The sequence below is a fragment of the Strix uralensis genome, chromosome 15 (genome assembly GCF_047716275.1).
Source record: "Strix uralensis isolate ZFMK-TIS-50842 chromosome 15, bStrUra1, whole genome shotgun sequence".
In the NCBI taxonomy this organism is placed as follows: Eukaryota; Metazoa; Chordata; class Aves; order Strigiformes; family Strigidae; genus Strix; species Strix uralensis.
The window spans coordinates 13,727,740-13,752,670 of NC_133986.1; the positions used below are offsets into that span (position 1 = coordinate 13,727,740).

Here is a 24,931-nt window from a genome sequence, read left to right on the forward strand (position 1 = left end):
ACAGCAGATTTAATGCGCACAACTGTATTCTGGGAAGAATGACTTGATAGTGAATTGTGTAATATGCCATTTCTCTGGAGTGCTGTGCCTCCAGCCTCAGTTTGCAAAAGAGGAGGGGGGTCATTCTCTGTGTCCCCCCAACAGGAAGCATGAAGCGGTGCTGGAGGGCCCGGGCTGGGGTGCTGGGCACCCCTGGTGCTGTCAGCCCTGACCAGTGATGCTGACTGATGTTTGTTGGATGTGTTCAGGTCATTGAGCTGCGGCGGCCCATGGACTCGCGCCTGGAACACGTGGACTTTGAATGCCTTTTCAAGTGCCTCAGCGTTCGTCAGATCATCAGGATCTTTGCTTCTCTGCTGTTGGAGCGGCGTGTGATTTTTGTAGCTGATAAGCTCAGGTAAGCGTCAAAGGGACCTGAACCATGTGTTCAGGACAGTGCTATCTCTGGATACAAAAGCTTTACGAAATGTCCAGAATGGTTGTTAGATGTGAAGATCCTCTCACTGTACGATTTAAATAATTTTTTACATAAATGGAAGTTATTTGCATTAGCTGGGGCACACATTCGCTAACAGTCACTAGCTACCAGCCGCTTGTTCTGACTTACCTTCCCATCTGTAAAATGGGGACACCAATACTCACCTGCTTCATAGTCAACAAACGTTTGCACAGCATTTTGAAGCACTATAGTCCTAGCAATATTTCATTTCAGGTTTTGGAACAGAGTACTCATAAACAGTAGCAGAGATTGTCATTGAGGTGCTTTACCTTGTGGCCATGCAGTACAGCCAGGCAGGGAAGTGGGGTGCTGAGAGTTCCCCTGGTTTTCTCCATACAGGACAGAGAGTTTATAATGGGGCTAGGTTTCAAATCCTGCCCTGCCAAATCTATCCAGTGGGAGTGTTAAGAATGCTATTATGGTCCATCCCAACTAGTTAGGATATTTTTCCTGGTGCTCATGTGACCTGAAAACAGTTCCTTTCCGAAGCTCCATCTTGGGCTCCTTGCTACATCCTTTCAACATACCTGTTACTTCCCTGCCCTTTGATTGCAATCTTCCCTCTTTCACTCCTCTGAGGCATGAACGCACCCAAAGTGTGAGAACAACAGGTCACAACTTCACATGGCCTTTACCAAGGAAATGGGAGCTCTCTGTAGGCTGCACCCCTGCCCCACTGCAAAGAATCATCCCTTTTTTAGATGCTTGTGTAATCCATATAGAAAAGCATGGACACTGTAAAGATGTTCTTTGTTGTGGCATGATAAATAATAATAGATGGCAAATAAAAATAAAGACTGTAATTTATTAGACTTGGGAACATCCAGTGTCTTTTAAAAGGACACAAAAGACTATATGGGTGGTTAAAAACACAGATGGATCTACCCAAACAAACTCTGTTAAACACTTTATCAGCCCCGACCTTCTCTGAATGACCGCCAGAAATAATAGCTGCACTTAGTGGCCGCCAGTGTATATAATAGCAAAAATACTTTGCATAGTAAAAGCTTTACAACCTTTAGGGGAGAATTTCTTAAAGCTGCAGACCCTTCTCAGGTTATAAAGTTACTTCCTTTGCAGTCTTTTTTGTTGTCTAGAACAACAGGAACATTTTATTTCATCCCTTCCCTTGTCAGTAACCCTTAGTTTGAATGACCATTTGGGATGACTTAATTTCACATAAACTCCTGGTGAGAATTGTGTAGCTAGTCCAGGGTTTCTGCAGTACTTTAGTAGAAATGTGAGTCACACCATGAATATTGGGGCAGGTGGCTCTTGAAAATACTGTTGGCGTGTTCCTTCTGACTCTTTCTACAGCATGCTTAATCACATCGTTCTGTCTGTTTCTATTTTACTGTTCATTTAGCAGAATTAGTGGCACCCACAAGTCTGACTGTAACTCAGAATGACACAGGTCTGCATTCCTTCAAATGGCACGGTGATTTGAGTGGAAAATCACAGAAATGGTGCAGAGAAAATGAGGGCTGTGCTGTGCTTCTGCCAACTGTTGCTCTGCTTTGGAGTTCCCAGTTACTCCTTTGTCCCGGTTTGGCAAAGTACCCCAAGCCTCGATCCATGGGCCGCGGGCACAATACTGTGGGGATGGCTTGCTACAGGAGACATCCTCAGCTGTGAGGGCTGGGACAGAAAGCTTTCCCTGGAGCATTTCTCTGGGACAGCTGGCCTAGCCAATGTCATATAACACTTCTGGGCACTGTTCAGAGAAAAGAAGTAACAATTAAACCTACTTTGACAGGCTTAAGGCAGCTTAGCTTGGAAAACACTCATGTCGCTGATGCTGAGGGCTCATGGCAACCCAGGACTTCATCAGGCAACCAGGGTTTTATACACACTGCAAGCCTGAGTGGAAGCTAACAGCTCAGGCTTGCCCATGCAATTACTTTTCTCCTGATAGCTGCCTAGTCCTACGGGGCTCAGAGCAGAGCATAACAGAGTCCCACTTCAGGCAAAGTACTGCTGCTCTCTCCCTTTTGGCACACAGAAATAGGGCACCAGGACAACAGGAATCAGAAATGTTAAAGATCCCTTTCAGTAAACACATATCCAAACATTGCACACTCCTGCAAAAACTGTTCTCCAGCAAACTGTTCTTTCTGTTGTGAGAGTGAGCCATTGGGTTAGGGGCCATTAGCACGTACTCTGAGAAAGGAGAGGATTCAGATGGATTCAAGAGGCTTATGAGGTTTTGTGGTTGCTCCTCTAAGAAGGACAGAACCTTTCTTTCAAAAAGATTTATATTCATATTTATTATATCTGCATGTACCCTTTATTTTTTATATATATATATATACATACACACTTTGTTTTGTTTAAAAAGGGTATGACAAAATCTGATGTGGTAGATAAGCCCTGGATTAAGACCTGTGAATCCTGAGCTCTCCTGAACCCTCTGACCTGCTCTGTGATGCATGCTGGAAACGTAGCTCCTCTTTCTTATCTTTTGTCTGGTCTGTCTGGGATCCTAAACGCTACAGGACAGAGACCGCTTCTTGCTCTGTGTGCACGCAGCTCTACTTGAATACAGTGTGGCCCCTCTCAGCATGGGGATCTAGAAGGTACTGTAAAATAGAAACTAATAATGAGTCCTTTGACAAAGGCCTGGAGAAAGTGACAGTGGATTTAAATTCAATACTTACTGAGGTTTTCATGGTTTAAATGGGGATGAAGTCTAAAATGAAACACTCTGGCTTTGAGCTAATAACTGTCTGTCTTGGAACCTTTGCCCTGTCTGACGTGAATTTTGTTTATGGGCATCACGGCTGAAACTGAAGGAGTTTACCAGTAATGTGGAAAAAAAGACGTGAAATATCTTACAGGTCCAGTCTGTGGGCCCAAAGAATGAGAGCAGGAAATTAAAAAGCTTTTACAAGGGTTTGATTTCTGCATGTACCCAAAAAATAGCTTAGAAATAAATGCTGTTGAGGTTTATGCTTCAAACAATGAGATGCAATGGGCTTTTGTGGCTGCCTGTTTAACAGGTCTCCAAGCAATAAATGATTTCACACATTATACAAGTTTGGGATAGTCATGCCTAGTGAAGTGAGTTTCATTCAATAAATTGTTACTTATGGTTCTTATAGTGCCCAGAATGTGAAAATTTATAGTCCTTGATCTTTGTGCAGAAGAGGTTGCCATTTTTCGACACAGAAAGTGATGCTACCAGCAATGAGGAAACAATAGTAAAGTTTTGAATGACAGGACTGTGAGGTTGCCTTGGTTAGATATGTGCAGTTAGGTTTGGGGTTTTTTTTCCCAATAAGTTGCTTATATATATTTTTCTGCTTGAAATTGGGTGAATAAATCCCTGTGGCTATTTGCTGACCTTCAAAACTTAATTTGAATCTGCCAGTGACCTTTCAGTATTTTGACTTTCCATGAACAGTTGAGAAGACAACAGAGAAATAAAGATAACAATAGAGAAACTTGGAAGAATAATAATAAAACAACTCATAAAGAGGTAACTTAAAGCTCCAATTCCTTAAACGTCTGCTGAAAGCACAACTGAGGTGGTATGTCCCATCCCAGTTCCAATACCCAGCTGGGAGCCTCTATTTATGTTCCAGGCATTCTGCCTGTTCACCCCAACTCTGAAACAATCCCATGACTGCCAGCTGCAAAGGGAGAGCTGCTCGAGTGCAGTCCTCTGGGGTTTGAAAGGCTGGGCAGCAGATGCAAAATGAGTGGGTTCTGGGGCTCAGGGAACGTTGGTGTTGCTGCAGACACAAAGGTAGCAACAGAAAATAAATAGAAAGCAAACACTGGAAGAAAAATATTTCTCTGCGTGTTTTAGTTTTATGCTGGGGAAACAAATTTGTGGACATATTTGCTGAGGAGGTGATGTATCTATGCGTGTGAGAACAAGTCTCTTTGCCTTTTCCCCTGAATGTTTAGAGAAGGGGAAAGGAAGGCCTTGAGCATCTCAATGTCCCTTTGTTATAACCCCATTTTTGATAAATAAAAAACACTCTTGCTGTAATCCACTATATTGTGAAGGACTTGGAGCATATTTTGCTTACATTTCACATGTGGGTCCAGTTCAATGCCAGCCAGAGTCAGTGGGAGTGTTTGGATGAGGCTTGTCTTTCGCTGTGGATTTAAATCCTAGAATATCCCTTTCAGTGCCTTTCTGAAGCTTTAGGGGCTGTGAAAGGCTTCTATAGAGAGTCGCTGCTCTTGTAAAAGACAAAATAACTTCTCATTGTTGTAAATTTTGTTTTTATATGAGATATTTCAGCTACTTCTCAGTAAAGCGGGAGCATGGGCCTCAAGGAAAAAAATCTCTCTTGACAGCAGTGGGTTTTATGCTCTTAAACCGTATAGGTGAACTTGGAAATGTACCCCAAGGCGAAGGTGGGCCAGGGGTTTTTCTAAGTGGCAGTGCCAGCTCAGGAAGTCCCCCCTCCTGCTCCCCTTGTTTGCTCCTGTCCTGTGCCATTCTCCCTCACCCAGGAGGCTGTGCTGGCCCAGCCGCAGTAGGAATTACTCCTTTTGCAGAGTTTCTCCAAACCAGATGGGCCTCTTGGCCATGTCACACCAGAAGCTCCTGGGCTGGGAGAGGGGCAGAGCAGGGTGCTGGGGATGGGGGTGGGCAAGAGCATTGGGATGGGCACACTTCAGGGTGGTGTTGCCACTGAAAGGTGTCTATCATGCACCATCCTTAGGTGTGAGCCAGCTGAATTTACAATATCTCATGAGATATTGTAAATAAACCCACAAGTTTTTACCTGTGTGCAGGGGAGATCTGAGGGAATGAGGCTGAAGCAATGCTGGATGACAGCGAACTTCAGTGCAGTTAAATCTCCTGCACATCAGTGTCTTCCTCCCTTAGGCATGGCCACAGATGACTTTGTCTTCCCAAGGAGAGTTTTTTCCCCTCTATGTTTCTCTTCCCCTCTGCCAGCACACATCCCCTGGCCCAACACAGACCAGCAGTCTCTCACCTGGTGTGCTGCAGCCGCCTGAAACCCTCCTCTGCAGCACTCGTCCCATGAAGTCAAGAGCTGCAAGCAGAAACTAGGCACCTATGAGGTGGGAAGACTTTATCCTGTTAAGGACAAAAACCTACCTACCTCTCCCCAGAGTATTTTGGACTGCCACGAGGAATCTGTCTTCCAGCACAACTGTAGAAAGTCCAGGCAGATCCCAGACCTGACCAAAGGTTATGGGCTCCAGACAGAAACACTGACTAATACAGGACAGAAGCATAAATATGTAAATACTGGGGGAAGTCATCCCGCAGGCATGTCTCTGTTAACTTTGTGGAGCAAAAGGGGAGCAGTGTGTTCTCGTATTCAAGGGCAAATGCTTTCAGAACAAACAATGGCATTTTCCTAATCTCATGGACAGAGACAGCTTTGGGCTGTCCCTGTTACACCCGGGATATTCGGGGAGCGTTGACGCTTCTCCTCATATTTGAAATCTGTTGTTTTGAGAATCGTAAGGCCACACTAGAAGGCAGCACAGTTAGCAGTTGAGAGGCAGCCTGATCCCCGTCTCTCAGTGCCTACTTGGAAAAATAGTATTAGGGATCCTTTAACCTAACAGACAAAATCATAGCATGATCTTTTAGCTCAAGTTAGAATACTCAAACTTAAGTAGGAGATAAGTGGCAGTGTTTTAGTAGTAAGAGTAAACTATTGTTCCCCAGTCCTGTAGCAAGGTCAAGTGGAAAAGCAAGAGTAGCTAAACTTCTGGGCAGGTTACTAAAGTGAAAGCTCATTCCCTATTTCCTTATTGTTAGTAGGATATAATTCTTACAAACTAATCATGGCAATGATGGACCTGCCCAGGCTCACCTGCTGCCTGGGAATGCTCCTTTCCAGTAGTCTGACATATCGGAACACTTGTAAAATCTGCCAACCTGCAGGTTAAAACGTAAAAACGCATATGTTAGGACAAAGAGGTAAAGTGTGCTCAGTAAACAGACAGTGAGCTTTGGCCAGTAATAAAGATTCTCTTTACTTTCCCTTGTCACAAAAACCTCCACCAAAAAAAAGGTGAGAGAAATTTGACAACACACACATGCCAGAAAACAGCTCCTGAGTGAGAATTTACTGTTGCCAGTCTCTAACTGGTCTGTACCATTTCTGAGCACAGACTACAGGAGACGCAACTATGTCCTCTCTTGGTCACATCTGCCACAGCCCTGTATTGAGCTAGAAGTCCAGTTCTTTGTCTCAGGGAAAACATTTTTAGTTATCAGCTCTGCATTGAAGAAGGAGATGTTTAGAGGTGCAAGCTACTGTACCTGTGGAATGTGTAATAGCTCCCAGATCTTATGTCTAAACCCAGGGGAAGCATGGATGTCTGAGATTTCTTCTGGTATTTTTTTATCCAAAGATCGTGAAGTGCTTTCTTAATACTGTCAGGATTATTGTGCTTGTCTGGTCTGACTTGCTGAACATAAGCTAGAGAATTTCTTCCACTAATTTCTGCGGTGGAAGGAATGAGCTCTTGTATAATTATCCAATACGTAATCATGCCTAGTAGACAGAATTTATTCTACAGCAAAAACATCCATTTCTCATGTAAGTAACTAGAGAGTTTCCATTTCCTACAGTAAGAGCCAGATCAGCCCCTGTTGAGAAGTGATTTAGAACCTGCAGACCACCCCTGCTTTACCTAAGGGACAACAGCTTGCAGCTCCCTTCATCTTTTATAAAAGAAGCAGCCTCCAGAGTCTGTCTGAGTCTCTGTTACCTACCTGCAATTGCTTTCCTTTTGTGAGACTTTGGTTTTTCTCAGGCTGCTTGTACTATGAAGCATTGTTAAGTAGAAACATATATACTGAAAAAAACCCTTAAACCTTCTGTAAGGTATGTGATTATCTGGCCTGATGTGGCTGCAATTTCTTGATATTCTGCTTCTTTCTTTCCTACCAAATATAGCTAGTAATCTTTGAGTAGGATGTTTCTATGTAGCCCAGTCCTGCAAAATGCTGAGTGCCTTGTTTTACAGTCTTTCTGACTGTCTCTCAAGATTTTTGTGAGAAATTTTGCACTTTATTCTCCCCTCTCAAGAGATACTTACATTTTGTACCACTTGGATTACATTTCTCTGGCACTCGGATTGTATGATGACTGATGCCAACAGAGGAGCTGTATGTGGACGGTAGGAAAATGTGTGTCAGTCAGAAGAGACAGCCTGAGAAACAAAATGAACTTTCTAAGTCTCTGGCTTGTTTAAGATTCTGCAGTCCCAGAGAAAAGCAATCTAATAATAACATTTTTAATATGCAGTAACCTTCGATGGCATTTTTAATAAGCCATATCACAAGAAGGGTAGAGCCTGTGTGATCTTCCTTTTCCTCCTTTCCTCCTGCCCTCCTTTCCAGTGATATTTATTCATGTCACTTTAGGCTTTGGCCAACACTCTACAGTGGGAAAACATTTTTCCACTTACAATTTGCACAACAAAATTCTCTCTCCCTTCCCCTCCCCTGTGAAAGGGAATGGGATGAGAAGACGACCATGTTGTTTGGTAATTCTCTTCTGGATTGCTTATTGGCACAATAACTGTATGACAGTAAGTTGCAACATTTTCCCAACTTGGCCTCTAGCTCCTGCAAGGGGATTCATACAGATTCCCTCTTTTCAGTTTTTGAATGAGAAGGATTAGGGGATTGGGATTGTTCTTCTCCTTTGTTAGTACCTGGAAAAATTCTTCATTGTACTTTACAGCTGTCATGTTGTTAATAGTGCAATGATTGCCTGCGAATCTGAAACCACCAGTGTGAACATTAACAAGGACTGGTGGGATCAAAGGTCCCGGTGTGGAAAGAACAAGTAGTTAATACTCCTCTGGAGCACCTGGGCCAGAACCACTTTTGTTACAGATTTCTGCTAAGAAACTGTCCTGCTGGAAGGGACTGGATAACTCTGTGCGCACTAAATATTTGAAAAGTTGGGTTTTTTTCTTGTAACCACCTGACAAAACTCGGGCAGGTGGCTGATGTGTCAAAGCAATGACTTATGGCCAAAAATCCCATTTGCTTGAGGTTTGTGGAAAGTATGGTTGAATGCCAGTTGCTTGAAAAGCCAAGTGCTCGTTCTGAAAGGCACTTTGCATGTGTCTTTCTCCAGGGGCTTTCATGTGCCTCTCTTATACACAAGTATTATGGGAGCAAAAAATAATGTCCTCGTTAAAACCACATTCCCCTTTGATCAACTTTCCTCTGCTTTCTTTTAAACTAAGTACTTCAAAGCTATTCTCCAAGAGAGCGATCTCCTGACAGTGCATTCTCTGGTCTGCAGCTCCCGGCTTCACATGATGCAACCCTTGATCTGTGCCATGAGCCAGGGTTGTGCTTTGCAGGTTATCTGTGGGACCTCAGGCTGTCTGTCACTCAGGTGTTCCAGGAAGGTGGGAGCTGGGTTCTGAAAATGTAGCTCTTAGTGAAGCAAAATAATGTACCAATTTGTGTAAAGTTATGATAACTTTTGGAAATTTTGCATAAATTTTGCACTTCTTTGGTAATATCCTCTAATGAGTTGTGTAATTATAAAACATTGAAAAATTGAATTACTTTGACTGGCTGACAAATTCAGTGGCTTTAAAATAGGAATCCCTGATAGCACATCATATTTCAGTCCATCTCTGTTTAGCTAGGAGACATCATCCCAGCAGGGTAGACAGCTACTGGGTGCTGGCTGTTCCTGACATCGCCTCTGGCTGCGCTCCGGCATTGTAACATACCTGCTTGTTCCTTAAGCCATTGACTGTAAATTGCAGTTGGATACAGATTGCTGAAGCAGCCCTCCTGCATAACAACATGAGCTGCCAGGAGCATCACAGGTATAATGTTTGGTCTCTTTGTTGTCATCTTGTCTTTAGTATTTAGAAAATACTAAAATTTAAGTTCCTTGTTCTTACCATGTATCTTAGCACAGTGCCCAGTGTATCAAAATTTAACTTGAAGTTCTGTGACGTTCTCTGTTCTGGTATGATGGGACATTTACAGTGACAAAACAGCTTTTCTGTCCACATGCTTATGAACAAACTTTCATGGGAGAGGGATGAAAGGACAGGCAAGCACCGTGACAGACCCTCGCCCCTTCTGCTCCCCACTGCTTGGTGTACTCGTGATGCACTGCTCAGGTGGTTACAGTGAGGCTGCTGATGCAACCATACTGGCAGGATAAGATAGCACAAGACAGGAGAGGATGTTGCAAGCTTAAGCTAAAGGGAAAGTGGTCAGAGAAGAATTTATGGATGAAGATGTTGCCCACTCAATTTTCTGTAAAATATGATAAGGAGGGACCAGAAAAGGGACACAGGTGATGATGCAAACTACTGGGCAAGTCTGCTCCATGAACTGTACTCATTGACATGGCAGTGTGGCAAAGTGTGGCTCCATGAATTTAAGTCAGAGAAAACAAGTCCAGAAACTGGGTTGTAACCACTGTGTTTATCATAAAAAACCTACCTGGAATCATCAATGGCACAGAGAAATTGGTGCCCGAGCTCTCTGTAACTCACCTTCAGTAGTCACTGGAGTGTGTCCCAGCATTAACTGGTCACTGGTGCCCCATGGATAAGGAACTGCAGCACTGCCTTTGCCAGACAGGTGAGGTCATATTGTGATTCCTTTATGAGAATTTTACAAGCTTGGCTTTTCTCAGACTGCACTGTAGAAATCACCAGATAAAACCCGAAGTGTGACTCATTTCTTGCAAAAACGAGGTTTGGGTTTGGCTTGTTTTCATGGGGAGAAGAAAACACCTTTTGAGGGGTGTGACTGCATCATGAGTACACCAAGCAATGGGGAGCAGAAGGGGCGAGGGTCTGTCACGGTTAAGTAGCTACACTCTTTGAGTTGTAAGCATAGTTAAAAAGATTCTGCAAAGAACCATAACTGATAATTGGGCTGATGTGATGTGAAAAATATGCATTTCCTTCTCAGTCTGTGCCCTCCTCTCCCTGCCAGTGTTATCGCTGAGGCCTTGTTTGCATTCTGTGAGATATCACAAAGCTCACTTGCAGCAAATGTGTCAGCATTCAAATTAGGGGAGCCACTGTGACTTGACTCTGCCTTTCACCCCTGGCAAAAGCACAATTTTCTCACTTTTGCATCAGGCTTCTGCTTGCCACCTGGGGGAAGCCTGGCTCAGGAGAGGAAGAAGCAGTGGATGGACCGTGGAGGCTGGCAGGCACGGTGCAATAGCAGTGTTTCTGGTTTGCTAAATCAGTCACCCACCCTGGGAAATGTTAATCTCTTGAATAATATTTTTCCTTTGTCAAGTTCCTGTGCAGAGTGAGGGATTTTTACTAGCTTCTGGACAAAAGTGAGTCGTTAGCTAACTGCTAAGACTGGGTAATGTATGTTACACTCTGTAACAGACAGGGGACATCTCTCATCTCTTTATCCAGTTGCACAGATCGACTGTAGCAGTGTTTGTTGTAGTGTGTGTAATGATTAAGTTATGAAATGTTCAGGACTGGCTGCTGCATTTGAGTTGGCCCGAATGGACTTGGCTCATCATGATCCTCACATGAATTATACGTGTTCCTCTCCATCATGATCATATTTACACTTGAGAATTCCCTATTTTATTTAGACACTAGGAGCAGAGCTTTCTATTGGCAGGTCTCCCCTGACATCAAGAGAAAAAGTAACCTAAAATATGCCCATAGAGATTTGTCCACATTTCCTGAAAAGAAGGATGTCGGGTATTGATCAGAGGTATGGTATCAGCTGCATACTTTAGGCCAGCTACTAAAGTCATGTCATGACTCTTAGTTTGCCTCTTAAGTGTTTGCTTTAAGAATAAATTAAAATGCAAACTATTAGTCTGGCTTTTACAGCCTAAACTCACTCAATTGTCCATGTAATATGCACCCACTACTTTGATTTTAAACATCTAATTAATTATTCTAGAGAAAAGTCAGATTTAGTAACAGGAAATTCATTAAGTTCAGAACCCTCTTTCAAGTCATGTATGCAACCACTCCATCCTAAACTTCCTGCAGCTACCTAGATTTTCACAGATTTACCCGAAGGTCAGGTGAGGAGAGGTGCCTTGGCAGTGGCAGGGGTGTCCTCCTTCCTGTGTACCCCACATGGAGGTGGGCCCTTTGTAGAAGGATTCTGACACAGGGAATTCTCAATCCAGGAGGTTGGAATCGAATTATTTAATTAAAAATTAAATTAATGTATCAGAAGTTAATAAATATATTAATAATTTATTAAAATTATATTATTTAATAGCTTCAAAAATTAGTCTCTACTTCCAAACCACCTTATAAAGGCTTGAAAGATTCTCTGTAGTTTGCTTTACCACTGAAGGGCTTCTAGAAAAGTAAAAAATTATTCAAATTTCAGAAGCTGAAACATTCCTTGGTGCCGAGAGAGGCTGACTTTACAGCCATTTGGACAGCACTCTTCCACAGCAGTCAGGGTACTCACGGTTCAGAAGGGGCTATCATGTCTTGTGTGTGTACCTGCGGGCTGATCTGATTAAAATAGAAGTGGAAAAACAAAAGGTCTTTGAGGCTTCATTTCATCAAAGTATTTCAGCACAATGAAAGTAGCTTAAGGCTGAAACTTGTACTGAAATATTTTGCTGAATCAAAGCCTAAAACAGTATTTTGCCTGTCCCCTCGTGCTTTGTTTTAATTGATGAAGCCAGGCATGAACTGACTATAATTTCTGCTGCTCTGTAACCATTCATTTTTCTTTCAGTGGCCAGATAAATTACTGTATTATAATTAATTTGGGTCAAACAGCACTAAGCTGAGCACAGATTCTGGTGTTTGCTTTGATTATAATCTTCTGTCTCTCACAAATGGGTAAATATAACTGTTGCGGAGGAAACTTGTCTTTCAGTTTGAAAATTATTCCCGATAGAAACTGTGGTTTTGTGTTGGCTTATCAGCAGGCTGTGCATAGTGGGGCAAGGGGGAATCTGTACAGAAGTGGCTGAAGTGTACAAGCACTGGTTATATTTGATTTGCATCTGTACCACGAGTGGGCTTTGAGTCTGTCACACACCTTCAGCTATGCCGGTGTCTGACCTTCGCTCTCAGCACCTCTGGTACCGAACAAGGATGGGTAACTGGCATCAGGCAGCCTCTCAGTCCTTCCATCTGCCTATAGCAACAGGGAGGAACAAGTTTCACAGGGACCTAATAATTTGGCCACATGTGTGTGACGGATCTTTATCTATGTTCATATTAAATTGTTTTCCCTGGTGCTTGCTTGTGTTGTTCAGCCCAGCCAGCCACTGTCTTGTCCCTTAGTTTTGCATGCCAGACTCTTTGCCCTCAGCTCATGTTTCCTTTTCACCTGCTTGGCAGGCTCATTTTGTCTTCCTCCCTTCCTAGTTCTGCCTCACAGGTCTTATTTTTACCTCTTTGTATTTCACTCAGCCTCCTCCCTTCCCTTCCTTCCTTTCCTTCTCTTCCCTTCCCTGGGTTCCCTGCAGGATGAAGATGATTTTCCTCTCCCAGATGAGCCTCCCATTTCTATGTGTAGCCAAAGGCTACAGTGGAAAGGAAAGTGCTGCTTAGTGCAAACAATTTCTTCTGAAGAAATTAGCAGCTAAATAAGTCTCTCTTTAGTATGTACAAGAACTATTTTAAGGTGGCTTCTAACATAAACAAATCAAAGTGAGTTTAGACATCACTGGTAGAAGTCCTTGGCAGACAGGATACTCCTTCCTGCCAGCCTTCAAGTCCTTGCCACCAAAACATGCCAGCCTTTCGCAGAAAAGGGCAGCAAAGATGTTTTATATAACAAAATAACATGTTTTTTTATCTGCCTTTGGAAGCAAACTGATCTGATGCTGAGCAAGGGGGTTGGATCAGCTGACCTCCTTGAGGTTTCTTCCCACCTGAATTACTTTATGATTCTATATAATTTTGCCTGAAATTGGAAAACAAAGTAGTTATCCAGAGGCAGACACATAAGCTTAAAAACTTCAGTGAAGATAAGTTAAATTTTGAATCCTGATCATGTGAAAACAGTGCCTTACAAATGCAAGCAATGCTACAAATAGGCAGGTCTCCCAGACCCGTCATTAGTTGCAGCCCTTATGTATGAACACACAGGTATCCTTTAATCAGCAGTGATGTTACCCGTGACAGCTTCGCTTCTCAGAAAATCTCCATTTCAGCTTTGCTTCAGTATTCGTTTACAAGCACAAAGGTATTTATTACTTCAAGTTGTTCCCGATGAGAAGGTTATCCCATACACTTCCTGCAGTTGTCTTCTGCCAGGGCTCCCTCCCCAGCCCTCTCTGCATCCGATGCTGCGCCTCTGAATGTGCCTGTTGTTCCTGAGCGCGTGTGCTTGCACATTCCCTGACTTGGGGCCGCAGCCGTGCAGTCTGATGGCTCCATCGCCATGCTCTTTTCCTCTAACAACAATAACTCACATGATTTTATTTTGAAATATTCATGGGGTAGGTCTTCTTGCTAAAAAGCTGCGAAAACATGTAATTTCTTTGGTTTGAGTCAAAAAAAAGAGGAATTGAAGGGTTTTTTCCCCTTTTAAACATTCTAGAGTGGTAACAGAAACAATCAGCAATAATTTTGCCCAGGAAGGAATGCTGTGATGTCTGACACTTTTACACTGGCTAGAAAACTGGAGATATCCTTCACCATTGTATCAAGTACTTTATTGAATTCTCATTTTATTCCTTCCTGCCCTATTTGGTGAGTAGTCGGTGGTATCTGGGTTAATGAAACACGTGCCTTCACAGCACAGCAGCCCCAGGAGCAAAGCACAAGCCATTGATCTGGGGGGCTGTGGGGACACACAGCCTCAGAAGAAGAGCGCCTGGGGGTCAGGGTGGGTACTGGAGCTGAGCACACACACAGTGGAGCAGGGAGAAAGTGGTAACATCTCCCTGTTGTCAGCCAGCTCTTCCAACTGGCCAGGGATCCTCAGGGGCTTGCTTTAAGAACTACTTCCTGCAGGAATGCCGCAGGAGCTGATTACAGCGAGACAGCTGGGGTATGGAGACTGTCACTTACAATACTGATACGTTTTCATTTATATCTTGTCCCTGATGCTATTACTTAGTCTTATCCACCTGAATAATAGTGCTGCTATTGTTTATTGTTATGTACCCAGAGAAACCTTTATTTTTTCAGAGCTCAGCTGTGTATTGTATCCAGTACAGCACAGTTCTGCTCTAAATGACTGCCTGCCCAGTAACAGCAAGCTATATGCACTCCACCTCCCACCCCAACTGTAGCAGTATGCTACAATTTTTACTTCCATTTTCTCTTTACTTGATGCTTTTCAAGCTTTCTGCTTTGTCCTTCCCCTCTGCCTCTGCAGTCTGTGTGTGTTGGAGGACAGATGGGCTGAATCCTTGGTTCCATAGCCTTTTCCCAGAGTCTTTTACAGAGACAAACCTCTCAGACCATTTTATCTTGCAGAGTTGTCACAGACTTCTCTCTCTCTCTGTCAGACTGGAGTTAATCCAGGATCTGGGGAGGTGTTGAAGGGTATAGGAGGGAAGTGTCAGGCATCTGGTTTTGCTACACAGTTCATCAACGGCACAAGGGTAGGAGCTATCACAGAAAAGCACAGCAGTGGCATGTGATGAGGCATGTGGGTGTGTAATACCCACCTGAGTGGAGGTATTACACCTGGGATGGATGGAACCTCCAGTCTCCAACCTCAAGTGGGAAGAAACTCTCCCGAGCAGACGAGAAGATGTGGGTCAGGGAGGTAACTCGGTCACAGAGCAGTTGTGGGCTGGAGCCTGTATGCGTTAACACAGCAGATGAAAGAGTTCAGCAAATGTGGACAGAGTAACATAATTAAATCAGCAGGGAGAAATGAGAAACATGAAAAGGTTGTGGAAAAGTAAACACAGGCATTGGAAACACTTCTCTGTGAATTTACATTTTTGGCTACATTTCTCCACTGAGGAAGCAGAGGGACCAGATTCTAACAATCGATCCCAGTCCTGTGCATGGTCCAGAGCCATCGGCATAGCAGAGCTGGCACCAGCCCTGGGGTGACGGAGCTGCTGTGTGGCTTGGCCCCTGCACCTAAGGGGTGGTCCTCCCTCCTCTCCTGGCTGAGTAAGCTTGTCTGTCCCTTGGGAAAGGAGCAGGAAGGGATATTCTCACCTTCCCCTCCTTCAATGCAAATACCAAAATGACTGTGGAGGTGCACAAGAGTAGCAAGGTAGGATGAGGGAGCCCTGCCAGTAAGCAGTTGTCTGTGCTAGAGGCTTAGTCCTGGACTTAGGAGATGCTCAGTGTGTGAGGCTCCCTTGGGTCTGTGAGAAATTGTAGGTGGTAGAGGGGGAAGTGAGAAGGAATATAACTATTGGCTATTGCTATAGACAAAAGAGAGTTATTAAGCATATCTGTGGAATATTTCCAACATGAGTAGTATGTGTAACTGAATGTGACTTTAACAGTTCATGAGAGTTGGTGACTTGCAGTACGCAGCGAGCCATGGTCCTCTGAAACAGGCACATCCAGCATCAGCAGCCACATCGGCAGTGCCCCCCACAGCCGGGGCAGTGCCCATCCACTGTGCAACAGCAGACGTGTATTTCTCAGAATATGGTAATTGTGTTGTGATTAGATATTAATATAGCCTAGACTTGGGGTTATTTGCTGGTTGACTGACCCAGAACTTGATAGCAGACACCCTCCTATCTAAAGGACAGTAAATGTTCTTGTTAAGCCACAGTAATTTGCTTTTGACATGGGCCTAAACCATGTTCACAAGCAGTCTCCACAATTCAGCTGAGTCACGGTAATGTCTGCAATTCCTGTGCCTTGGCTGTTAGTCTGAGCTTTGTGTCTCCATGCCAAGTACACAACAAAGAAGAGTTTCTGTGTGCCATCATGAGACAATGATTTAGAAAACAAAATAGCCCAGAGGAAGATAAATCAACTTTGAGTTGGAAAGAAGCGCTGTCAACTTTTGTCTGTAACATGATAAAAGTTCTCTTCTTTGAGAGAAATTTGTGATTAAGAATGTCTCAATAAGACTACATAATCTCTGCTAATGCTTTCATGGGGAGAAGATCAAACCCTGAAGGGTTTTTTAATCTAGTGAATAAAAGGCATAGGAAGAACCAAAATCTGGACAAATTCCAAATAATTTTTAACAAGATGATAACCATGGAAAAAGAAGTGGAAGGAGAAGTGGTGGATTGCTTGTGTTTTGAATTCAATTGGAACTGGGCATTTTTCTAGAAATTGTTCCCTAATTTTGCTTTAGTGGAGTGCAGTTATTGGGATGAGTACAGGCTAATGGGATGAGTTCCACGGCGTAGGCTGCGTAGTATGGCTAGATAACTGCCTTACATACAGATATGTAAGAAAATTGCCTTAACCCCACAAAACTTGCAAACACAGTCACCTTTTGACAGTCAATTACTGTTAGTAGACTTATTCTGCGTGTAGTTACGTGTGCGTGCGGGACAGCCTGTAGCTGACAGAGCAGAGGGATGTGCTGGGTTTAAGGAGAAGGCTGCCTCTTCCCCAGAGCAGCTCTGCAGAGACAGCACATCCCAGGCCAGTGGAGGGGTCCACATCTCCGGGGTGGGATGAGGCGTTAGTGCTGCCGGCATGGGGCAGGGCACTACCCGTGTGTTGGAGGGAAGGAGGGAGGCACCCGCCAGTGTGGTGCTGGGAGCCCAGGCACAGCTGGCCCCATGCCGTACGGGGGTGCCTGGAGCCCTGGGATCATCATAGCGTGTCTCCCACTTGTGCACGGTTCCGGCAGTGCTTCCCCTCTGAAGTATGTGATGAAACGTTTATGCTCCTCGTTAGTGTGTGACTCATGCAATGGTTTTGTTTCTTGTGCCCGTGTATAAAATTACCTGCAGATGGGTAATATAAGAAGTGTTTTCCAGTAGAACGACAGCTAGAACATTATGCGGTGTTCCTGTAAAACTGCACAGACCAAATGAAAAAGCCCACTCTCAAAGCCAGCTCTCTGGATTACTATTAAAAGTGAAAATATTTTGAAAATATAATTTCTTTGTCTATTCTGTTGCTTTATTTGTGTGCTTCACACACCTTAAAGAAAATAAATCATCTGACCGACCTTTTTATTTCTCATAAACGAGAACAGTGGGACAATGTGTGGGTTGCACATCTCTAAAGGAAAAACTGGAGTGGATTTGGTTTCCCAGGGTAGGCTTTCTTTTTTAATTTACCAAACATGCTTCTCATGAATAATACCCTTTTAAAAGGACCTGAACCATATTTTAGAGATTTAAACTGGAGGTTCCCTTACATCCATGATCTCTGAATTTTACCTTATAGAATCTAAAAACCTCACACTGAAGTGAAAGATGTGTATCCTTTCTAAATATGAATCTTTCTAGCTGTGGAAGAGACACAGACACTTTGTAGAAGCAGGAGTTTGATAACAGCGTGTGAGGCTCCTGCTGCCTTCTGCACGAGCAGTGTCTGGGAGGGAGGGCAGCAGGAGATTCTGGGGACTGAAAGTTCAGAGTGAGTGTTTCATCTCAGAGTGAAAGATTTTCTGAGGCTGAATTTTGAAAAACTGTGTACAGAGACAAAATGCACAGGCCACGTTGCTGACAAGGGTGATGGTGTGACCCGGGGGGCACTGGCAGAGCAGAGCAGGGTGCTGCTGCAGGACATCCCCCTGCCATGGCCGCTTGCTGCGTTCAGCTGCTGCCTTGCCCCAGCCAGCTCCCAGGAAAGCTCTGGAAGAGAAACCAGTGTCCTGGGCCGGAGCCTGAAGCCTCTCCTAGCGTGGGAATAGCACGCACAAGAGGATGCAGGGGCTGATTTACGTCACAGCACTGCGTGTAAAACAACAAGTTACAAAAGGGCATTCTATAGAGAGGAAAAAAATACTAACTGAGTATCAGAAGAATGTTTGTCTTCCTGCTTTTAGCTTAACGTGGCTCTTTTTTTAGTCACTTCGCTAAGATGACTGAATTTGTAGTAGTTGAAAATGCCACAGAGTTATTAAAGTGAGCTTGAGAAAGTGCTGGGAGTCTGTACCATGCTCCACAGCTCTTCTGAAACATACCACTGTGCCTGCTATGGTAGATGCTCGAGACCAGAATATGAGGCAACGGCAGCACCATTGCCTGCTATAAAAAAAATAAATGAGAGAAACACATCATTTTCCAGGAAATCTGTGTCAGGCAACATATGTTACAAAAACACGCTGTGATTGATAGATCTTAAAGGAAATGTCAAGTAAAACCAATGCAACAGATTATTTGCAGTAAAAGACAAGCATTTGCTCTTCCCCAACCTTTTATCTCTTTGTCCTCTAGTTCTCACTTTTCCCATTCAGCTAATTTCAAAGGTTAACTGACAGGAACAAACAGGTGAAATCTTTCTCCTGGTCTTGGAATAATCCACAACTAAAAATGCTCGCGAGGGTTATTCCAGTGGAGGTCTGATGCCACCTAAAGTCTCCAACAAGTCTTGCAGTAGAAGAAATCGGCATTTCTTGCCAGCATTCTCAAGCAGTAACAGCTCTGAAGTTATTAGTTATTTATAGTTCTTTGTGGCTACATTAGGCACAGCAGAAGTTTGCCCTGTGAGAAAATTAGCTCAGTCATGCTGGGCTGGGTAAAAATCCAAATTTCTGTCATCCTCGGCCTGCAAGAAGCAGACGTTGTAACTCAGTCCAAAATCAAAGCTCTGAAATGGAGAGCCTGTCTTTATTCCCCCGATGCTAAAACTAGCTTGGTAATGATGTTCCTTTATTTTTAAAACTTAGAAACCATGTGACTGCAAAAAGGAATCAGATTCAGTAGATGGAAGGACAATGTATGCAAGACATTTTCCACAAATGATATCAGGCCTTAATGTTTAGGAGATACCAACATGTATTTTAGAGTATTCTACTGAGCAGGGTTAATACCTTTATCACTAGAGTTGGTCAATAAGCCTGTTAAAATGTATTATAACAAAAATATGCTGTTGTCGCCAAAATATACAAACTTTGAAAAATGTGTTGCTTTTACTAGATTTCCTTTAGAGTAAGTATTGATTGTTGGGGTTTTTTTACATCTGATTTAGTAGAGTTTTTCTTCAGGATTTTTTTTTCCCATTTCATTCTCATTTTCCCTTGTTTGTGCATTAGTGCTCAACACAAGAGTATCAGTATTACACGTTTTATACTGCTGACATGGTTGTAACAACTGAACTGAACTGAAAAGAACTGAAGTTGCTTTTGGATTTTAAGCATCATAGAGTGGCTGCTACTGAGTGCCATTGGGAACATTAAACCTTGTCCTCTAGATCAAGTGTCTCCTCACTGCTATAATGAAACAAATTGATTCTAGTGTTTTACCTTTCGTTTCAAGTCACCTAGAGGCGAACGGGAGGAACTACCACACTGCACAGTACAGAAGTGGTAGGGAGTGGAAGGGCCGCCTGAAGTCAGAAGTGATAGAAGGGCAGCCCCTTGGGCACTCGCATTTTAACACACCAAATTTATTAGCAGGTGGTAGGTGTTGTGGACAAAAAGAACCTCTGCTAATGTGGTTGTTCCTCTTTCTCCAGCACCCTCTCGAGCTGCTCGCACGCCGTGGTGGCCCTGCTGTACCCCTTCTCCTGGCAGCACACCTTCATTCCTGTTCTGCCCTCGTCCATGATTGACATCGTGTGCTGCCCGACCCCCTTCCTGGTGGGACTGCTCTCCAGCTCTCTGCCCAAACTGAAGGAGCTGCCCGTAGAGGAGGTAGGAGCTGGCACCACAACTGTTTGCCTGGAGTAAGGCTGGCCTTGTCCTCAAGAGGGCCTGCCATTCGCACAGAAATCCGCACGTTTAATTTTTAATCTGCCTCTTTGTTTCTTCTCTGCCTAGTTCTCATGGGCAACTGCCTCTTGGTAAAATTAGTAGGTAGTAGGTTTAGTTTTTTCTTTATTCTGCCCCTCTTCCCATAGCTGGCACCTTGACAGCGAGAAGTGAATGTTAACCTGGTCAACAAGTACACTGTAAATAATGCTGATTTGTTTTGATTTTGTGGTACCTGAAACAAGAAGAGGAAGACATGAAGTGCTATCTGCTATGATACCTATTAATGCTAAAGTTGTGCATGAAACCATAGTCAGCACAGAAAATAAAACTTTAAAGATTTTTTTTTTTTATTACTTCTAAGACTGTTAATACTATATTGGAAATCAAATGAGAGTTGCACTTCATCAGCTCTTCCAGTAAAATACCACAAAAATACTCAAGGGCACACTCTTCTCTCTTACTGCTATTGGTTTCCTGTCATTTTTCTATGAAATCTTATCTTCCTGTGGTCACTTTCAAGGCTCTCTGTGCCTCTGGTCCATGTAAATCTCTGCTCTGTTTTCCTCCCACTTTCCTAACATTGCTCTCCCACATTTCGCAGCTCTGTCTCTCAGCTTTGTTGCTTCATTATCATCAATATTTCACACCCTCGCCCTTCAGAAGCCCCGCTGCCTCAAATAACATCATTTTCTTTAAACCCCTCTGAAATACTTTTCATCTGCACATTAACAAAAATGATTAGCAGTAACTTGCTTAGGTTTAAGAAAAAAGACCTGCCTAACCTTTCAGCTTTTTTTACATATTAAACCTAGTGTGAGATCTGTTGCATCTAACTATGTTAAATTAGACTTTAAGGTCTAAAGAAAAACTTCATCTTCTTGTTTTATAAAGCACACAACTTGTTTCACAGTAGGAATTTGATTCATGCTGAGGCTTGGGACCATTCAGATGATCTTTCACTATTAAAAGGCAGACATAAATTAATGTTTTCTGTCTCTTCAGGTATATTTCACTGTAGTGTTTTCTTTTCTTTAGGCTTTGATGGTTAACCTGGGATCCGATCGATTCATCAGACAGGTGAAGTACAGCTCGAAATGTTGCCAGGCAGTTTAGCAAGCTGTTTACTCCTATAGTACGATTAGGTTTCTTTGATTAGAGGTATTTGGCAGGGATTGTGCAGTGGGAAAGAGATTAGAAAAAAAAAGTGCTCATTTTCTGTTTCACCTGCAAATAGGTACTACTCCTCAGGTATGCAAAAGGGATTGAGGCTGTGACTGTCAGAAGAAATCGAGAACTGTATTCACAGTGCAAAGAAAACATCCAAAGATAATAACATCATGTTAGCCCAAAAACTCACACTGTTGGAGGTAAAAAGGACAAAAATTGCAAAGAAAAGTTTCTGAGTGAGAGAGGAAAGGTGAAGAATAGTTTAATGTGGTAGGGAGAGCAGGAGCCTTGTAAACAGAGTGATGAAGGATCACCACCTCCTGATAGTAATGTGGCACTAAATAATTTCAAAACTAACAATCTGCAGGTTGGATGGGTAAACTTTCTTGTACAATTCGCTGCAAGATACGGCTGGTGAATAGTGGTTGCAGAGCTAAGATTCTTGTGTCTACTCGCTTTTGCTGAACAAGCATTAAATAAGATGAAGAGAGCAACAGGGGGAAAACCCAGAAAACAAGATATACTAAAATAAAAGTAAAAACAACTGTCAAGAACCAAAGAAGCTGCCTAAAACCAACTAGAGCAGCTGTGTGTACATGTAGCTAGGCTTTGCATGGTCTGTATTTAGTTAAAAACAACTATTTGGACTTTTTATCATATAAAGAGCTGATTCCAAGTTTCTGTATGTTTACCTTGCTCTTTGGATTATCATTCCTGACTTTAATCTCATTAAGAGTGACAAGAAATTTTGTTTAGAAATATATGATAGTTGCACATAATTTTCATTATTTTGTTTATGTAGGTATGACAGTAGCTGATACAAAATGCTTTTCTTCTGAATTTTAAACCTTGCAAAAGTATTTGCTGTAGCTGCTGCATAGATTAATTGATCGAGAGGTTTTTTTTTTTCCTCTGCCAGATGGATGATGAAGACACACTATTACCTAGAAAATTGCAAGCTGCTCTGGAGCAGGCTCTAGAGAGAAAGAATGAACTGATAAATCAGGATTCAGATAGTGATTCAGATGATGGTAAGTTCATTTGGAAACAGGGACTTGTATAAACAAGCACGTAGGTAGTATTGTGACTTTCCATCCAGGCAAAAGAAAGATGGGACTTCAGTACTTAAATACCTTTTGCGACATCAAAGATAGTTTTTGAACACACAGGGAATGGGACTGATAGTATCAACCCACAGTAATACATTGTCAGCGACCTATTTCAATTTCTTTGTAAATGACATGCACTCCCATGAGTACCTCTAAACCTTTACTCAAACAGAGGTTTGTGGTTAACTTGGCCCTAATTCAATCCAGATAACTATACATGCTTAGGGGTGTGTCTGAGTTTGGAGTTGCTCTTGGCACTCGGTATATTCAGAGGAGAGAAGCAGGTATTTCCAGAAAATAGTTTCAGTGCAAGAGGGGCCAAGTTGCCTCTGAAGGTTCATATTTCCCTCCAGCAATTATAAAAACAGCCCAGGGTGAATTTAAATGCCTGTGGTTAAAAGGTATGAAACTGGCCCCTGTTCAGTTTTTGAAATTTATTTTTACTCATCTGTGTTACATATGTAAAACTATTTTAACACCTCAGAAATTATGAAAACCTAAACTTTACAACATACTCTTTTTGATCAGTTCTTGGTAAAGACGACTTATCCCCAGAGCAAATATTTTAATTCTGTCATTCAGAAGCTTCTCAGGAAAACTTACTCAAGAGTTAAAATATGAAGTATAATTTTGATGAACCACCCATAAATTTTTTAATTTTCTGAGCTGTTTCCTGAGGATTTGTATTTCTCATTGACTCTTGGTTATGATACACCAATTATATGCGGACTGGCACTCTTGATTATGAAGCTGTTACCTTATCTGATGTGTATCCAGGTCTGCATGGAGCGGGTACAACTCCCTTCAGTTACTATCATGGCATCAGTACACCGCTCGATGACAGTACCTGGCCCCGTGTGGATGACAATGCTGACAGCTCTGGTAGCAGCTGATTTTGGTGTTTTATTGCGCCTTATTTTGCAGAATGTAACACCCTGAATGGATTAGTGTCTGAGGTTTTTATCCGATTCTTTGTGGAGACAGTTGGCCATTATTCCCTGTTCCTAACCCAGAATGAAAAAGGAGAGCGTGCCTTCCAAAGGGAGGCTTTCCGTAAATCTGTGGCCTCCAAGAGTATCCGCCGCTTCTTGGAAGTTTTTATGGAATCCCAAATGTTTGCTGGCTTCATCCAGGACAGAGAGCTGAGAAAATGCAGGGCAAAAGGTAAGGGTGGTTTTCTTCCCTGCAGTGCAGGTTACTTGTGTTTTGCACTGACCCTGTGGTTACCGTCCCTGTGTACCATCACGGCTGAGCAAATTCTGTACGGCCGACAGATCTCCCAAAACACATCGTCTGCTGCTTGTGGGCCTATGGTGGCTGTGGCGGTGAGAATGCAAAGCCTTTAGCCACAAGAATATTCACATCCGAGCGCCTTCAATCACTGAGGCGAAAAGGGCACACTCCGACCAGGGGCGCAGCCCGTCCCTGAGGGCAAACCACCCCGCGGCGGCCTGCCGGCGCTCCCGGGAAACGCTGAGAGCGCTCCCAAGAGCAGGCCAGGCGGGCAACCGGCCCGCCGCCCGCGCGAGCCACACCGCAGCCAGGCCGCGCCTGGCGCTGCAGCGCCGCCGGCGGGAGCTGCGCGGGCACCGGCGGGGGCCGGAGCCCAGGCCCAGGCCCAGGCCCAGGCCCGGCTCGCGGGCGGTGCCCGCCGCCGCAGGGCGCGAAGGGGCTGTGCAGCCGCGACCGCCTCTGGCGGCGGCAGGGAGCGGGAGGCGCGGCCCAGCGGCCCGGGGCGCTCCGACCTTGCTGGGGCGGCCGAGCCGCTTCCCGGGCTGCAGTCGCGGTGCCGGCATCACCCGGAGCGGAGGCCGGAGTCGGCGGAAAGCGCGGCCGACATGAGGGCGGGCGGCGCGGCAGCAGCGGCGGGCGGCGCCGCCCTCCAGTCCGTCACCCCTCGCGTCACGCCTGCGGCTCGCCATACCTGCCCTGGCGCCGCGGGAAACTGAGCAGCCCCTTACCGGCAGTAAAATTTTACAGCGTTACAGGGGCGAAGGACTGCAAAAGTAAAAAGCTGGGAGTGCGCAGAGGGGCCGGGGGAAACGGATTCAGCCTGACAGAGCTCGCCCCAGCTCCCTTTTCTCCCCTCTCCCACAGGTCTCTTCGAGCAGAGGGTTGAACAGTATTTGGAAGAGCTTCCAGACACGGAACAAAGTGGAGTAAACAAGTTTCTGCGAGGCCTTGGTGAGGAAAATCTGTAGAAGTATTTCTGAAATGAATTTTCATGTATTTTTCTCTCTTTTAATTTTAAAAAAAGCCTTGGCTGAGATGAAATCAGATAGTCAAGCAGTTTCAATGTGATAGGATATAAGAAAACAATGAAAGCATACTTAAAGCTGACAAAACCAGTCTTAATTATGATCTTTGTTAACGCTTCGGGGGAACCAAACCATAATGGCAGAAGAGAAAAGG

At 43.8% G+C, this 24,931-nt stretch overlaps 1 protein-coding gene across 8 annotated transcripts in view; it reads left to right on the top strand.

The window, feature by feature from the left end:
- DENND2B (DENN domain containing 2B) overlaps window positions 1-24,931 on the top strand; it is a 177,799-nt gene that overhangs the window by 151,844 nt on the left and 1,024 nt on the right. For all 8 annotated transcript variants that reach the window (XM_074884443.1, XM_074884446.1, XM_074884445.1 and 5 more), the window contains 6 exons: window positions 249-397; window positions 20,006-20,183; window positions 21,279-21,320; window positions 22,330-22,441; window positions 23,444-23,683; window positions 24,617-24,703. In XM_074884443.1, coding sequence (XP_074740544.1) covers window positions 249-397; window positions 20,006-20,183; window positions 21,279-21,320; window positions 22,330-22,441; window positions 23,444-23,683; window positions 24,617-24,703 — 808 coding nt within the window. The remainder of the gene's footprint in view (window positions 1-248; window positions 398-20,005; window positions 20,184-21,278; window positions 21,321-22,329; window positions 22,442-23,443; window positions 23,684-24,616; window positions 24,704-24,931) is intronic.